The sequence below is a fragment of the Chionomys nivalis genome, chromosome 19, assembly GCF_950005125.1.
Source record: "Chionomys nivalis chromosome 19, mChiNiv1.1, whole genome shotgun sequence".
In the NCBI taxonomy this organism is placed as follows: Eukaryota; Metazoa; Chordata; class Mammalia; order Rodentia; family Cricetidae; genus Chionomys; species Chionomys nivalis.
Genome location: NC_080104.1, coordinates 42,230,917 through 42,248,905, shown reverse-complemented (window position 1 = coordinate 42,248,905; position 17,989 = coordinate 42,230,917). Strand labels below are relative to the sequence as shown.

At 47.7% G+C, this 17,989-nt stretch overlaps 1 protein-coding gene across 1 annotated transcript in view; it reads right to left on the bottom strand.

Moving 5' to 3' along the window:
- The window catches only part of Npffr1 (neuropeptide FF receptor 1), a 35,128-nt gene extending 17,139 nt beyond the window's left edge, over positions 1–17,989 (bottom strand). Inside the window, exon 1 of the mRNA XM_057751928.1 lies at positions 17,953–17,989. Coding sequence (XP_057607911.1) covers positions 17,953–17,959 — 7 coding nt within the window. The 5' untranslated portion in view covers positions 17,960–17,989. The remainder of the gene's footprint in view (positions 1–17,952) is intronic.

Below are 17,989 nucleotides of genomic sequence, written 5' to 3'. Positions count from 1 at the left end.
TCTTAGGACACAGGTTCACTATTGTCTCCTCGCCATCCACAAGCCCCTGCACTCACTTATCCAGAAGGTTATGTGGCTTGTCTGTGGGTTCTCCTGCAGGTTGGATGACGCAGACGGCTCTCCCACGGTATCATCTCCTAAGCTGCACTCTCTGGGTTCTGGGGTCCTTGTTAAATGCAGTTAAAGCTAACGGTATGATCCAAGGGTGTGTCTGGGTAGCCTGGTGGCCTCACTTGATCCCTTTTTTAACAGGGTCTCCTATCACCCATGATGACTATGAGCTCACCATGTAGCTGAGACTGGTCTTAAACTGTTTTTTTTTTTTTAAGATTTATTTGTTATTTTTATTTTATTTATATTTTTTTTTACTACATTTATGTCTGTACAGCATATGCATACAGTTATGTGGGAAGAGGGTGTCAAATCACCTGGAACTGGAGTTACAGATGGCTGTGAGCTGCCATGTGAGTGCTGGGAATCTAACACAAGTCCTTTGCAAGAGCAGGAAATATGTGCTCTCTCTCTCTCCCTCTCTCTCCTCCCCTCCCTCCCCCCCCTCTCGTTGGGGACTGTGGACCCCCAGACCCTGAATTTCCTGTGAGCCCCTGCCTGCCGGAGTAAACAACTTGTTTTCCTATGCTTGCAGCTGCTCTGAGCAAACAACTTGTTTTGCAGCTGCTCTGAGCACAAGACCCTCAGGAGTTCCTGATGGCAGGGGAGTGGTTTCTGGTGGGCTTGCAGCTGAGAGTTAGGACGTGGACATTAGTCAAGGAGACCCTATATAAGCTTCTCTGGAACACAATAAAGTAGGCATTCTTGAGTCATTCTTGGCATTACCCATGTTTGTGTGTGTGTGTGTGTGTGTGTGTGTGTGTGTTTCAATCTCCAGGCCCTTGCCGGACTTGTGAAACATGACATAGTGCATAGAGCAAGTGTGGCATGCTACATCTCTTTCTCTGTTCTCTCTCTCTCTCTTTCTCTCTCTCTCTCTCTCCCTCCCTCACCTATCTCTGCTTCCCGAGCGCTGGGTTTAAAGACGTGCATCACTTCCTGGCTAGTAGGTGCTCTTAACCACTGAACCATCTATCTCTCTAGCCCTTAACCTTGAACTCTTGATCTTCCTGTCCCCACATCCCATGCCTGTACCACTAGGTTCAATTCTCCTTAACTCAGCCTTTAACACGCAGCAGGCTCTGACCCCTGCTGGCCTCTCCACGATCTTGAACATCTCCACTTTCCCTCTGTTCACTAAGTGCTGGCCACTTGCACATCCTCATGTGTTTTCCAACCCTGGGCCTTTGCTCTTCTCCTCCTCCCTATTGTTGGGCCAAAATGATCTCAGGGCCTGTACCTCGAGGCCTATAGAACAGAGAAAAGCCTGGCTCAAAGTTTGAGTGAGGATAAGACAGCAAAAACTACGTAAATGCCCCTCCAGCCAGGGGGAGGGTTTAGCTGCCTCTCATTGGCTGGAGGTACCCTTACATCACAGGATGTCGCTTACCCTTTATAAGCGGATGCTCACAGTAATAAACTGAGTTCCTGCTTTGACTCAACTCCCTGTCGTGTCTGGTTGTCCTGCGTTGTGGGGCTGCAGGAATGGGCGGATAGCACACTCACCTTTCCCTGGGGAATAAGGAAGCTAAAGGAAGTCTAGCACCCATCTCCACTCTAATGTCTTCCTGGTGAAGCCAAACCTGACCATACTGGCCCACCCATTGTATTCTTGAATCTGCCAATGATTTATTTAAAGGTTTTCTGTCTTTCCCCCTGTGCTTAAGAGTCCTCTCCTGGACTGTAGGGCTCTTATTGGGAAGTATCTCAAGTGTCTCTGGTATCTTGTCAGTGCCTGGTTCTGGTAAACGGTTCAATAAACAACCGGTAATAATAGGATGGATCAATAGGTAGAGGAAATTTCCAGAAACCTTTCAGGCTGGATCCTCACCTGCCTCCCATACTCCCTTTGCTCAACCCTCAAATGAGCTCATTGCTTAGTGTCTGTCCCTGCCAAGTGTCTGGAGTGACCTTACGCGCTTCTAATGTGTCAACGCTTGGGTATCCATCCCGAGGCCTAATCCAGCACTGCACACTCCCAGAAGAAAACCTTCCAGTCCTGTCAATCTCCCCTGACCCAGCGCCCTCACAGCTCCGCCAGCCTGAACCCCACACCAGCAGCCGGAACCTCATTAACACTCTTCACTCAGCCTTTCTGGGACCTGCCAGCTGCCCCTACGATTACATCCTGTGAACTCTTCATCTGCTGAACCCAATTACATTCCCCAATTGGATGCGTTTCCCAGAAGCTTCCGGACATAATGATGGCTGCCTCTCGGGTACCCTGAAGAGCTTAGGAGGTCACACCTGCACCAGCAAAGGCTGGGTGACAGAGGTCAGAGCGCAGTCATCATCACACGGAACTCCTCAGAGAGTCCTGGCCTTCTCCCTGACTCAGAGAACCAGAAACCAGAGGGGTGGCGGAATCAATAATCTAGTGACAGGGTTTCTCTGTACAGCCCTGGCTGCCTTGGAACTACTTCTGTAGACCAGGCTGGCCTCGAACTCACTGAGATCCACCTGATTCTGCCTCCCGAGTGCTGGGATTAAAGGCGTGTACTACCACTGCCTGGCCTTAACAATCTGTTTTACTTATTTATTTTTCATCCCAAGAAAAAAAAATAACTTATTTTTATCTTGTATGTAAGAGCGCTTTGCCTGCATGTATTTCTGTGCACCATGTATGTGCCTGGTGCCAGAGCAAGCCAGAAGAGGGTGCCAGATCCCATGGAGCTGGAGTTACAGATGGTTGTGAGTCACCATGTGAACATTAGGAACTGAACCAGGTCCTCTGCAAGAGCAACGAGTGCTCTCAACCACTGAGCCATCTCTCCAGTCTCCCTCTCTGTTATCTGTTATTTTTCTTTTTGTGTGTGCATGTGTTCATGTGTGTATGCACATTCACATACATATGTATGTGAGTTTGGAAGCCAGAGGTCAATGCCAGGTGCTGTCATCAACTGCTTCCTACTCTCATTGAACCTGGAGCTTGCCAGTTTGGCTAGCTTTGTTGGCCAGCAGATTGTGGGAATCCTCCTGTCCTTGGCATGCAAATGCATGCCACCTCCCCTGGCTTTTTGACATGGTTTCGGGAGCAGGGTATGACTCAGGTCCCTCTCATGCTTGGAGCAAGCACTTTACCTGTTGAACCATCTCTCCAGTTCTTATTTTTGCTATTTTGCAGTGCTGAGAATTGAACCAAGGGCCTCATGCTTGCTAGGCAAGTGCTCTATCACTGGGTCCCACCTCCCAGCCATCTGTTTTAAATTCTAAAGCATTAGATAGGATATGGTTCGGTGGTAGAGTACTTGCCTATCATGCTCAGGGCCCTGGGTTCAGTCCCCAGGACTGTCAAAACAAACAAACAAACAAAAATGAAAGCAAGCCCCGGCTATGGCCTAGGGTAGATCCTGTTACTCCTAGGAACCAGATCCCTTTTACTACAATAGACAGAGGTCAGAGGCCAAGTTCACTTGATGCAGGTTACTCTGAGGGCAGCCTAGTAGCAGCGAAAGACCTGTGAACAGGAAGCAAAGTCCGAATGAAGGAACCTGGCCCAGGCCGAGTCTAGGTGTGGCCCAGAGTGCAGTCTTCTTACCAGCGATAGTATCATTGGCTCCACCTTCTGGTTTGTCCTGGTAACACAAGGGAGTTCATCCCCCAGACCCACTTCTGAGAGCCTATTGGTGAACCCTGACACTGGAATCGCTGAAGAATAACCACTCTAGGGGCTGCCAAAGGCACAGAGCACAACACAAGACATATGGCTAATAACCACACGAAACAAAAAGTTCAAACTCATTGGCAATGTGAAAGATGCCCTTTAAAAAAGAACTCGGTGTAACCTTTTCATCAGTCAGATTGGCAAAGGCAGCGGCTCTCTGAGAGGTTCGAGTGCGGCTGCGCACAGCAGGGGAAGTGCGCCAGTCAGGGAGCCTTCAGACGGAGGCAGATGTGGCCAGTGCCCCAACAAGTGACTGATTCCCAGACCTGCCACTCCACTCGGGGAGAGGGGTTGCCACGATGTTTAGAAGGAGAAGGTCTGGTGGCGTGAGGAAAATATTGACCTCGGGTTGTAATGGTCACGAAGCAGTATAAACATGCACTATTAATCTCTATTCCATATCAAATGTGTGTATGAAAACTGCAGATGATTTTCTATTTTGACTGACAGTATTTGTCCACAGGGGGTGGCATTTCTTCAGAAGATTTTTTTTTTTTGGTTTTATTTTTTTTTTGGCTTCCTTCATTCCAAGTTTTTATTTTGACTTTTCTGATCACATGGAAATGAAAACAGGAGATAAAATCCTGTTGATAACCAATGGCTCTCCAACTCGTTTCCCGCCACTCTGCTTTTCAGGAGGCATTTCTTCTACCCCCTCCCCACGCGGCTCAGATCTGAAGATGGCATTTGGGAACGCTTCTTCTAAAAGCTCCTCTCATGAGTCCCATATGATTTGAGAGCCACTGACTTGTGCTGTCCCTGCCCTCGAGCACCAAGCTTTAGTGAGGCTTAACACTCGGGGGTCACCGAAGTCTTTGATGTACTTTGATGCATTTTTGCAGAGGCTTTCTAGGGCTTTCTCTTGATCTGGCATGAAATGCTTCCAGTCCAGGAGGCAATTATGGTCTCTGAATGTGTTGGATCATCTCTAAACAGAGTACCCTCTTTCAGGGGAACGTGAGCATGGACAGGTGCCAACTTTTTTGTATCCACTGCCTGCCTTTTCCCCTGCATGCAGCCTTTGAAGGGCTGTCAATCAGAAGTCTGCACCCATCCCTAGCCACATGACAGCCAATGAGAGTTAGTTTGCAACTTAAGTTGATTGTTTTGGGCCTCTGAGAGGGGTAACAGAGTCCATGTTCAACACCCCCATGGACAGCATCAGGTAGGAAGAGCACAGGAGCCTTTGTGGTTTCTGTCCCCACATCCCATAGCCTCTCAACAGGCCATGTGCTCTTCCATGGGAACAGTGCTGTAAGGACACTGATTAGGGATCAGAGAACTTGGCCTGAGAGCTGGTAACCAGTGACTGTCACTCATTCGTTTTAAGAGACCTTGGGGGAACAGCAACCTGGCTTGAAGAGGAGGCTTGGGACTTTATCTTACAGCTAATTTAAAAAGAAAAAAATACTTCTTAGGCCGGACAGTGTGGGCACACCTTTAATCCTAGCACTCTGGAGACAGAGGCAGGCGCATCTCTCTGTGAGTTCTAGGCCAGCCTGGTCTACAGAGGGAGTTCTAAGGCAGCCAGGGCTACAGAGAGAACCCCATCTCAAAAAAAACAAAAGCAAAAACAAACAAACAAAAAAATCAAGCCGGGCGGTGGTGGCTCACGCCTTTAATCCCAGCACTTGGGAGGCAGAGGCAGGCGGATCTCTGTGAGTTCGAGGCCAGCCTGGTCTACAAGAGCTAGTTCCAGGACAGGCTCCAAAACCACAGAGAAACCCTGTCTCAAAAAACCAAAAAAAAAAAAAAAAGAAAAAAAAATCAAAAACAAAAGAAAACTGCTTCTTACATTTTATTTAGTGTGTGTTCTCCAGGGCCGTGTGCACTTCTGGAGGTCAGACAACCACTTGTGGGGGTCAGTTCTCTCCTTCTACCAGGTTGGTTTGGGGGAATCAAACTCAGGTTATCAAGCCTGGTAGCAGAGGCCTTTACTAGCTGAGTTATGCTGGACGGTTTTACATCAACCTGACCCAAATTAAAGTTATCCGAAAGAAGGGAACCTCAAGCGAAAATGCCTCCATGAGATACACTGTAGAGCGTTTTCTCAATTAGTGATTGACGGGGAGGGGGAGGGGAAGGGGAGAGGGAACAGGACAGTCCATAGTGGATGGTGCCAGCCCTGGGCTGGTGGTTCTGGGTTTTACAGAACCCAGGCTGAGCAAGCCACGGGGAACGAGTCATTCAACAGCACTCCCCGATGGCCTCTGCGTCAGTTCCTGCCTTCATGTTCCAGCCACGTTCCTGTCCTGGCTTCCTTCAGTGATGGACTACAATGCAGAAGTATAAGCCAACTTGCTTCTTGGTCATGGTGCTTTGTTGCAGTAACAGAAACCCTAAGTCACTAGTGTATAGTTGCCTTTGTGAAGTTTTAAGTAGCCAAGCTAGCCTTGAACTCTCAGTGTGGTCAAGGATGACCTTGAACTTCTAACTGCCCGGTTAATGGTGGTGGGAGTGACCAAACCTAGGGCTTTAGGTATGCTAAGCTAGCATTGTACCAACTGGACCATCCCCCCCAGGCTTGCTTCTTTTTCTTTGTTTAGGACAGGGTCTCACGACGTAGCTCTGCTTGGCCTGGAACTCCTTGTGCAGACCAGGCTGACCTCAGACTCACAGAGATCTGCCTGGAATCAAAGGCATACTATATCACGGCTTGCTTCTTGATGACATTCGTTGCCTTCCATGAAGCACAGAGGGCCACACTGATGGGCAGTTTGCTTGGATTTAGTCCGAAGTGAGTCAGCCCTGGCTACGGTTGCTCAGGAGAGTGGGAGGAGGGTGTGCAGGAATTGTGTTGCTTCTCTTACAGACAGAACAAAAGCCCACATTCTCCAGCCCTCCCTCTCTATTGCGATCTGGCTCTTCGCCTCTGATCTTTGCAATCCCTGTCCATCTTGGTAACTGTGGTGGTTTGAATAGGTATGGCCCCCACAGACTCACGTGTTTGAATGCTTGGCCCACAGGGAGTGACACTATTAGGAAGTATGGCCTTGTTGGAGTAGGTGTAGTAGGGGTAGCCTTGTTGGAGGAAGGTGTGTCACTGTGTGTGGGGGGAGGTTAAGGTCTCATAGACTCAAGCTACACAGGCTGTAGCTCACAGTTGCCTCTGCTGCCTGTGGGTCAAGATGTAGAACATGTAGCTCCTTCTCCAGCTCCACAACGGCATAGAGGACTAAACTCAGAACTGTAAGCCAGCCCCAGTTAAAAGTTTTCCTTTATAAGAGTTGCTTTCATAGGACTAAAAACTCTAAGATAAAAGTACCAGAGACTAGTGTGTTGCTGGGATAGGCCTGAGCATGCTTTTATTTGGAGTAGCATGAACTCTGGTTTAGGAAGTTAGGAGAAGGCTTTAAGAGCTGCTCAATGGGCCACTCAATGCTCAGTGGAAGCGTGGAACACAGTGGTGCTGAGGATGAAAACTGTGGGGCCTGGTTCAGGAACTTTCCAAGAAGAATTTTTTTAATATATAATTTATTTAATTTTATCTGAAGTACTTTGGCGTGAGGGTGTCAGATCCCCCGGAACTGGAGTTACAGACAGTGGTGAGCTGCCATGTGGGTGCTGGGAATTGAACCCGGGTCCTCTGGAAGAGTAGCCAGTGGTCTTCACCGCTGAGCCATCTCTCCAGCCCCCTCCAAGAAGAATTTTAGTACATCGCCTAGAGCTTATTCTTGTGATAGTTTGGTGAAGAATGTGACTGCATTTTACCCTTGTTCAAAAACTCTGCCTGAGGCTGAAGTGGAGAGTCTCGGATGAATTGCATTGACAGAGGAAATCTCAAAACCGCCTAGTATAGACTCTGTTATGGGGTGATTAGTGGTAACTTTCAGGAAGATTTATAATGAAAAGGAACAAGGCGAGCAAGGAAAAATGTACAGTTCGAGGAGGAAAGGGGCACTAGGGTGTGGAATAGAGTTAAGTCCTGTGTTCAAGGAGATAAACAGATCAAGAAATGGAATAAAGGGAGTGGTGACATCGGGGCAAGATCCCATCCAGCTAAGCTTCCAGCTTGTAAAAAGGAATTAAAGAACACCTTAGGTCCAGGTGTGGTGATGCACACCTTTAATCCCAGAAGTACTCAGAAGACAGAGGCCAGCAGATCTTGGAATTTGAGGTCAGCCTGCTCGACAGAGTAAGTTCCAGGACAGGCAAGCTTAGGTAATGAAGGAAACCATGGAAAACAGAAAGCTGGTGAAGATACAATAGAACGAGAGGGCCATGTTGCAGGCCTAACAAGCAGCAGAACTTGGTAGCTTTGTTTGTTTGTTTGTTTTTCGAGACAGGGTTTCACTGTAGCTTTACAGCCGATCCTGGAACTAACTCTTGTACACCAGGCTGGCCTCAAACTCACAGAGATCTGCCTGCCTCTGCCTCCGAGTCCTGGGATTAAAGGCATGTGCCGCCACCACCCGGCAGCAGCTTTTTAAAAAAGATGTATTTATTATGTATACAATGTTCTGCCTTCATGTGTCCCTACAGGCCAGAAGTGGCATCAGATCTCATTAGAGTGGTTATAAGCCATCATGTGGGTGCTGGGAACTGAACTCAGGACCTCTGGAAGAACAGCCAGTGCTCTTAACCACTGAACCATCTCTCCTGCTCAGACTTGGCAGCTTTGGTCACATGGTTCTGCCTTTAGAGTCAAGGATACAAAAAAGGGGTTCTGGAATCTCCCTCTGAGACTAAGGAAAGTTGCTGAGGCCACGCATGTAGCAGGCATGTCCCTACGTGGAGGTCTAGAGAGGCCAGTGTATGAATCTGTGAAGGTGAAGTCTTGATTGCCTTGGAGACCCCAAGATGTTGGCGAAGCCAGAGCTGTGGAATACCTGCCCAGGAAAGCTACTAGCAGGGAGTGGAACCAGCCCAGGAGAAAGAAGTGTGTTGTAGTCAACAAAGTTGAAAGGAATTGGAGATCTGAAGAGCACTTTGACATTAGATATGGTGATGCAAAATTTGAGTTTGCCCAGCTGGTTTTGGGTCTTGCTTTGGGCCAATATTTCCTCTCTATGCTCTCTTTCCTACCTTTTGGAATGGTAATGTATATTCTGTGACATTATATGTTGGAAGTATGTGACCTGTTTTATTGATTTTGATTTTATAGGGGATTACAGTTAAGAGATTGCATGAATCTCAGAAGAGACTTTGAACTTTGGACTTTTAAACATTGTTGATACTATAACTATGTGGACTTCTGAAGTTGGACTAAGTGTATTTTGCATTGTGTCATGGCTAAAAGCTTATGAGGGCCAGGGAGTGGAATACGGTGGTTTGAATAGGTATGGCCTATTCACAGGCCTAGACACAGGTATTTGAATGCTTGGCCCATAGGAAGTGGCATTACTAGGTATGGCCTTGTTGGAGAAAGTATTTCACTGTGGAGTGGGCTTTAAGGTCTCCTATATGCTCAAGCCATGCCCAGTGCGACAGTTCACTTCCTGTTACCTACAGATCAAGATGTGGAACTCTCAGCTCCACATGCACGCTGTCATGTTCTGCCATGATGATAATGGACTGAACCTCTGAAGCTGTAAGCCAGGCCCAATTAAATGTTTTCCTTTGTAAGAGTTCATGTGTCTCTTCACAGCAATAGAAACCCTAACTAAGATCATAAGTAAGAGCAAGGGAGCCTTCCAGAGTCCTTGGTGTTGACAAACCTGAGCAGATGACTGGAGTACCATACCAACTGTGTGTGCTTGTCTATGTGTCCGTGCACCACTTAAGGGCCTGGTGCCTGCAGAGGCTGGAAGAGGGCACCCTCCCCACACTGTTGTTACAGATAGTCATAAGCCAGAGCAGCCAATGCTCTTACAGAGTCACCTCTTTAGCCCCAGACAAACCTTCTTGTCTCCTAAGTACTTGTTGGACCAGGCCTGCTGTAGTTAGACCCAGATCAGCAGCCTGGAGAGATCAGGCCCCGCCCCCTCCAGCCTACCCCTTCCATTTAGACACATCCATCCTGGTGGAGAAAAAAGACAAACCACGCAAACAGGTGTGATTTAGCCATGCCTGCCCCAAGTCCAGTCCCTAGATACTGCAGGTGTAACCAGGCCTTGTAAACAAATACTCCTCAAGTTCCTTCAAGTTCCAATGCCCCCAAATCATGCTCTTCACCACAGCAAAGCTGCTATCATTCTAGAGAATCTGCCTGCTCCAGTGAAGTTATAGAAGTTAGAGTAGGGCTTCCCTTAGTTCCCTAGACACACACCTTCCCAGAGTCCAGTCCCCATCTAGTGGTTGAAGTGAATAAGGAAGCTGCTCCATCTGCACTTGATCTTAGCCAAAAGGCTGAGAAGCGATGAAGCTGATCCATCTGAAATGGGCTTTGCAGAACCCATCAACCAGCTTTCTCACCTGCTGCTTCTCTAACAACACCAGGCTCCTCCTCTCTTTCTCTTCTTCTTCTTCTTCTTCTTCTTCTTCTTCTTCTTCTTCTTCTTCTTCTTCTTCTTCTTCTTCTTCTTCTTCTTCTTCTTCTTCTTCTCCTTCTCCTTCTCCTTCTCCTTCTCCTTCTCCTTCTCCTTCTCCTCCTTCTCCTTCTTCTTCTTCTCTCTCTCTCTCTCTCTCTCTCTCTCTCTCTCTCTCTCTCTCTCTCTCTCTCTCTCCCTTCCTTTCTTTGTTTTAAGGCAGGGTTTCTTTGTGTAACCTTGACTATCTTGGAACTAGCTTTGCAGACCAGGCTGACCTTGACCTCCCAATATCTGCCTACCTCTGCCTCTCGAGTGCTGGGATTAAAGGTGTGCACCACCATTGCCCAGCTATACCAGGCCTTTCTGTTTCTCATTTTTTCAGCAACTCTCTGGTGTGTGTGTGTTTGCTGTTTCACCCATCAACACTTGTATTCAAAAACACATCCCTTCAAGTCCTTTGCTTCTCCTGGAAACTGAATTGCTCTTATCTCACATATGAAGTATATTCCTCAGCCCCTTTAAAGGGATTCCAAACAAGAGAGGTGCGTGTCTCAGTGGTTAAGAGCGCTTGCTGCTTTTGGAGAGGATCTAGGTTTGGTTTTCAACACGCATGTATTGATTCACAACTATCTGCAACTCCAGTTCTAGGGCATCTGTTGCCCTCTTCTGGCTTCCATGGGCACCAGGCACACACATGACACACATGGTACACATATATGCAGACATTTACATAATTTTTTGAAAAAATCTTTTTAAGAAATGTAAGTGGAGGTGGAACAGACTTAAATGGGACAGAGATGCCATCCTTTGGGATGCTCTGGGTCAGGCTGAACATACACTTAGTTTCCTGTCTATCTAGTTTCCTGTCTAGGCTCTGGTGGCTACCTCTTCCGGGTTAGCTTGCTTAATCCCTCAATACCACACTGCTTGCCCTATTTCACTTCACAACACATAGAAGGTTGTTTCCTTCCTCTACACAGAACACATCTTAGCGGAAGCTGCCGTGCCTCATTTGGCTTCAAAGGCTACCACTACCTGGCTAGTGTATGACCTAGAACACAGAGATGCTGAATGAATGCTGGTACCTAGTTCTAAGGGCAATGAATTTTCCTCCAAGTACTACTTTAGCTGCCATACATTGGCTCCACTTTCTGCTCTCTTCATGGTTACTGGCACTTTCAAAACAGGGAAGGGGTGGTCTCGTGCAACTTAGGCTGCTCTTGATCTTCCTACCTCCACATCCCAAGTGCTGGGATTACAGGTGTGCATCTCCTTGCCATTTATTATATATATATATATATATATATATATATATATATATATATATATATATATATATAGTGTTCTGCCTGCATGTATTGCCTGCAGGCCAGAAGAGGGCACCAGATCTCATTTTAGATGGTTGTAAACTACCATGTGGTTGCTGGGAATTGAACTCAGGACCTCTGGAAGAACAGCCAGTGATCTTAACTGCTGAACCATCTCTCCAGCTCCTCCTTGCCATTTTTTAACATGTGTCTTATGCAGTACCAAACTACCTCTGGCCAGGAAGGAAGAATTCTTTTCATGTCTCAGGAAAACCAAAGCTCAAAGACAAGGAGACTTGCTCTCAGAATATAGGGTGGTACATTGAATCTGCCCTTGGTTGACCTCAGGATTCATGGCCCACCAATTAAGCCGGGGGACATGTTTCAAGTCTGAGCCTCCACTCTAGCTCTGTCATCTCCATAGTGTCTCATCCTCTTTGAGTCCATCAGGTCACCTCTAATGCTCTCAAGTGTCCAATTAGGGCTCCTACTAATTAGGAGAGAGCCATGACTTCCGAAAGCCTGTGAATGTCTCGCAACAAGAATACCACAAGAATAATTTAAAACATCACTCAAGCCTGGCAGTGGTGGCACACACCTTTAATCCCAGCACTCGGGAGGCAGAGGCAGGCAGATTTCTGTGAGTTCAAGGCTAGCCTGCTCTAGAGTGTGAGTTCCAGGACAGCCTCCATAACTACTGAGAAACCAACCCTGTCTCGAAAAAACAAAAAAAATAAAACATCACTCAAGGCAAGCGTGGTGGTGCATACCTGTGATCTCATCACTGGGGACATGAAGGCAGGAGGATCCAGAGTTCAAGATCATCCTCAGCTATGCATAGAGAGTTCGAGGGCAGCCTAGGCTACGTGAGACCTTGATTCAAAGCAAACGAAAGACAACACTGCCTGAAGAAGTGCAGACAATGGTCAGAGGCAGAAGCAGAGCCACTCCGGACATAGCTAAGGAGCAAAGGAAGAAAACATAGCTCTTTTGGGGTCTGCTCCTACATAACACTTCCTTATCACATGTCAGCACCCAGAGCTTCAGTGTCCCTGTCCCCAGTAGGGTTTCTTCTCTCTCTCTTCTCAGCAGGGTCTTCTTTAGGAAAGACTGAGATGGAGCTGGAGAGATGGCTTAGCAGTGGGCAGCAGTATGAGAACCTGAATCAGGTTCCCAGCGCTCACCTGGGGTTGGGAGCTGGCGTTGCCTGGAGCCGCAGCTCCGGGGGTGTCTGACACCACTGTCTTTTGTTTGATATGGCAGGGGTGGGGGTTTATCCGGCCTCATATGTATATACCCACACATAGACACACATGAACAACAAGAACAACAACAAAAGCCAGTAGGACATGGCGGCACACACGCCTTTAGTCGCAGCGCTTGGGAGGCAGAGGCAGGTGGTTCTACTTGAGGCCAACCTGTTCTCCAGAGTGAGTTCCAGGACAACCAAGGTCTACACAGAAAAATTCTGTCTCAAATAATTAATAATAATAATAGAAAAGAAAGATTTAAAAAAAATACTTTGATAACCTTGTTGCTGAATGAGGTAATGACTCAGGACAGTTCTCTAGGCTGAGTCTCTGAGCCATTTGCATTTCAAAAGCTGTCAGTCCTTAAATCCGAAGTGCAATAGTCTTCAAGCAATTTCGGTTGCTAATGAGAGCAGCAAAAGGCTTTGCCTAGACCGAGCTTATGGCTTTCATGTCGGAGTCATCTAAGTAGAACTAGTAGAAACTAACCACGTTCCCCTGCTCATACACTCGACTCCCTTGTTCCCTCTCTTGGCACTAGACAGCTGCTTACACCTGGGACTCTCTGGGCTCTCGGAGCTAGTGTTGGTTGGTTGGGTTGATTTCGGAGTCAACACACTTGGCTGAGCAGAAATATATTCTTTCTCTCTCTCTGACAGAGTCTCACGTGGCCCACGCGGGCCTCAAAGTTTGTACGTAGCTAAGAATGACCTTGAACTTTGGGTCTTTCTGCTTCCAGAGCAGACTGCAGGTGTGTGCTAGGAAGTGCGGTTTTATCCAGTGCTAGGGATTGAACTCAGGCTTGGCTAATGCTAGTGAGTACTCTACCTCCTGAACTACATGCTCAGTGTCTCAACTCGGGCTAGCTGTGAAGGTTTTCAGCTAGGAGGAAGCCACTGCATCAGAGTCCGGGTGGGATGCAGTGTTCTTCCGCTTCAGCCTTCATCACACCCTCTAGTGGCACCAGGAACCATGCAGGTGCTCTGCAGATTGTAGTGTCTGTCTTCTGAGGCCCCAGGGTCCCCTCCAGGTCACAGTTCTGCTCTAGCTACTCAAGAATTCCACTTGTGGGGTGTGCAAGCTAGATCTGCAGGAAAATGCACTTGCACACAAGTCTGGCAACCTGAGTTTCTCTCCAGAACCAGGTTCAAGTGAACAGGGAAAGTCAAGTGTAACAGCCCACACTTTTAATCACTAGCACTTGGAGGTGGGGGAGAGGCAGGCAGATCTCTGTGAGTTCAAAGCCATCCTGGTCTACAAAGCAAGTTCTAGAACAGCCAGGGCTATATAGAGAGATCTTGTCTTTTAAAAAAAGTGTACAATGAAAACTGATTCTACAAAGTTGTCCTCATTGTCCCCTGACCTCCACATACAGCTGTGACTGATGAGGGATTTCCCTCTGTATGCTGTGATTACCACTGATAAATAAAGAAACTGCTTTGGGCCTATAGCAGAGCTATAGGGGAACAGAGCTAGGCAGGGAAAACTAAGCTGAATGCTGGGAGAAAGGAGGTGGAGTTAGAGAGAAGCCATGTAGCCCCACCAGACATGGACGCAGGAACGTTCATCGGTAAGCCACAGCCACATGGCGATACACAGATTAACAGAAACGGGTTAAATTAATATGTAAGAGTTAGCCAATAAGAAGCTAGAGCTAATGGGCCAAGTAGTGATATAAATAATATGGTTTCTGTGTGATTATTTCAGTTCTGGGTGGCTGGGACAAACGAGCAGCCCCCTCCAACATGCACACACGCACACACGTAATACATTTTTAGAAATTCCCTGCACTCTAGCCAGGAATCAGACCTGTGGAAGCCGAAGTTCAGCTTCAGGTATCTTCCTCTATCTACCAGTTTCCTTCCATTTTTGAGACAGAATCTCACGATGTAGGCTTGGCAGGCTTTGGACCTTGCCGTGTAGATCAGGCTGGAACTCACGGACCTCATAGAGATCTGCTTGTTCCATCTCTTGAGTGCTGTGATTAAAGGCATGCACCACCACCCCTGACTTCCACCTCATTTTCACAGCCAGGTCTCGCACTGAACCTAGAGTTTTCCATTTCAGCTCTGGACAGCAAGCGCGCAGCCTCTGCTTCTCCCCGCCCACCCTCCTCCCTCCTCCTGGAGCTGAGACGATAGACACATGCCTCTGCTTTTATGTGAGTGATGAGGGTCTGAACTGGAGTGGTCAGGCTTGTGCCATAAGCCTCTTACCAACTAAGCCATTTCTCCGGGTTCCAGCCTTAAATCCTGCGCCTGTCTTCTTACAGCTGTTTGGGCTCCTAGCTACAGATGTGCAGAGCATGCCTCTTCTTTCCTCTCTCAGGCACCAGAGGCTGCTGCCAAGACTTTAATGACACCCCTTGCTGTCAGCCCTCTACTTCTCTTGTCAGGGCTGAGTGTTCCATGAAGTTCATGCAACACTGCTATAATCCATCTGTTTACCTCCTGAGACAAGAAATTTGGTGTGATTTGCTCTTACATCGGCTCCTAATGAACATTGGATTATTTTCATTTTCTTTTTCTGCCCCCCTCTCCCCGGAAATTTGTGTTTGTTTTCCTGAGCTGGAGCTCAAACCTTGAGTCCGAGGCATGCCAGGCAAGAGCTTGATTGCTGAGCCCCAGCCCCAGCTCCAAAAATATTCTTCTTATTCTCATCATTCTGTTTTTAGTTCTTAAAAGACATGCATGGTTCCAAGCACCACAAAAGACAGAGGGAAAGTCTGAACAGGAACACCCTGGGATACACCTGCTGAAACAATGTGTTTGATTGTGTTACACCGTAGCCCCTTAGCCCAGAGATGTCAGCTGGGGCAATGGGTTCCTCAACTTGCCAGTGCCCCATCCTGCCTGCACCTAGGGTCTCTCTGCTTTGTTTTTTGAAGCCATAGCAGGAACAACCCAGAACTTATGGAGTAGAATAACCTTCAACTAGTAAAGAGAGGCAAGCAGCAACTAGAGCCTATTCTCATTTAGCCCAGGCTGGCCTTGAACTTGCTAGGTAGCCTCTGCCTTCCAAATGCTGGGATTACACAGGTATTCACTAGCAAAGTCCAGTTAAGGAGTTGCTGAAGGATAGAACCCAGAGCTTCCCTCATGCTAGGCAAGCACTCTACCAACTGTCCTATGCCCCCAGCTCCTCTTCTTTTTGCTCTCTCCCCCATGCCTCATCTCTGCTTCTCTGAGGCAACACCAAAATGAACTCCCTATTGCTAAATCCTTGTCTTACGGGAGGCCTCAGAAACCAGGGAATCCAAAGGAGATGCTAGTGACTCCTGTATATGAATTTCATTAATAGATAGATAGAGATAATAAAACTATGTAACTTTGCATAAGGGGATTATTCTGCATGTATTCTAAACTCAGCTTTGTAATACTCTACTGTGTTCACAATATAAAATCACTTAACAATCAATCCACAGAAGACAATGAACACACTTCCATGTCAATAAATAGAATCATAAGCACATTCTGTCTCCCCAGCTCCCCGTGTTAGGGACTGAACTCACGGCTTCTTGTGCCATTAGCCCAGACCCTGGCTCGTAAGTGCCTTCTCTAACGATGCCACTGCAGGTACACCTTTGACTTCATTTATTTAGTTTACAGTGTCTAAGTGAACACACACAGACTTTAGTAGACGTGCAGAATGGCTTCCTCTGCATAACACCGAAGCTGTGCTCTGGCTTTCTCGTCTCTCAAATGTTCACTCTGCGTTCAGTAATTTTCTCTGGCATACTAAGAGGCGAGCATTTCACTCGAGCAGTTCCGTGGGTTTCAGAAATTATCTTTCCATCTTTTTTGAAAATCAGGACAGGTGCCCATCTTCAGGGCTTTTTTTTTTTTTTCATTTGCTGTAATTTCCTCTACAGTGATGATTATACCTGCAACTGCCTCTGGGTCCCTGGGATGCCATGTGTCCAGGTTTTGAAGGGTGAGCTCACTTGCTTTCTGTCCACCCCCTCCCCCCCTGGAGTTTTAGTCCTCTTCCTCTCAGGTCAGTCAGAAGCCCCAAAGCCCCCAGCCCTGAGCAGCTCTTGCCTCTTCCCAGCACTCACTGCTCTCTCTCTCTCTCTCTCTCTCTCTCTCTCTCTCTCTCTCTCTCTCTCTCTCCTTGTGCTCTCTGGGCTTTCGGCACTTTGCTAACCATCATTCTTATATATCTTCCAGCTTCATCCCGGGTTGTGCATCCCTTTCCGCATCTCTTCCTACTAGCTCCTGGGAAACCTGTCAGTGCACCTCACCAGACTGCCTATAAAAGCCCGTTTACTCCCCATGGTGACCCCTTGCAATTTCCCACTGGAATCCCAGGACTTTCACCAGCTTTTACTTACTGGTATGAATGTGTCCAATACGTCTTGTCTCAGTTTTATCCACACAATTCCCCCTGTGAAGCCCTGTTGCAGCTAAGTTCCTCTGCCCACCAGCTAGGTAACCAAGAGTCCAGGAAGGCTTAGGCACCATCTCAGAGACACCCAACAAGTCAGTGAATCAGCACTCGGTCCTCATCTGAAGTGACTGAAGCCAACAGACTAAGCCTGGACAGGCTATTATTCCTCTTAGGTTCTGAGTTTAGGTTCTTTCTTAGGAGAATCATGGATACCACCTCCTCTAGGAGTCCATCCCTCTCTTTGGCCCAGCAAGATGGCTAAGTCGGCAACAGTTCCCTAAAGCTAGTACCTAAACTATCCTCACCTGGTCACAAAAAAGCCTGTTTTGGATGAGAGCTGGGGTGCACACGCATGTACAGAGGTGTCCTCCTGCTCCATCAGACACGGACATACCCTGGACACAGAGGCAACCCCACGTCACTCTATCGTTAGCTCTCTGTGTTTGTCTCTGTCTCTCTCTCTCTTGGTGTCTCTGTTTCCCTGTTTCTGTCTTTCTGTCTCTCTCTCTCTCACACACACATATACAAATCTTTCCCCCTCCCAACTCCATGAACAGAGAGGCACCCTCAGATCTGTCTCTGTCCCTCTCTTAGGGTCTTTGCATCTTTGTGTGTGTGCGTGTGTGTGTGTGTCTGTCCGTCTCTTTGTATGTCTGTCACACACACACACACACACACACACACGAGTATCAGGTATCAGTGTCTGTCTCTGGCTGCCAAGGTGGTCAGTGTCTCTTCCCCCTGCCTGCCCCCCACCCCAGCCCTCGTTCCCGGGTCTGTAGCCTATCCCACCATGACCCCCAAACCCCAGTGTCACTCACCCTCCATACTGTCTGCTCCGGGACACTCTTCAATGGA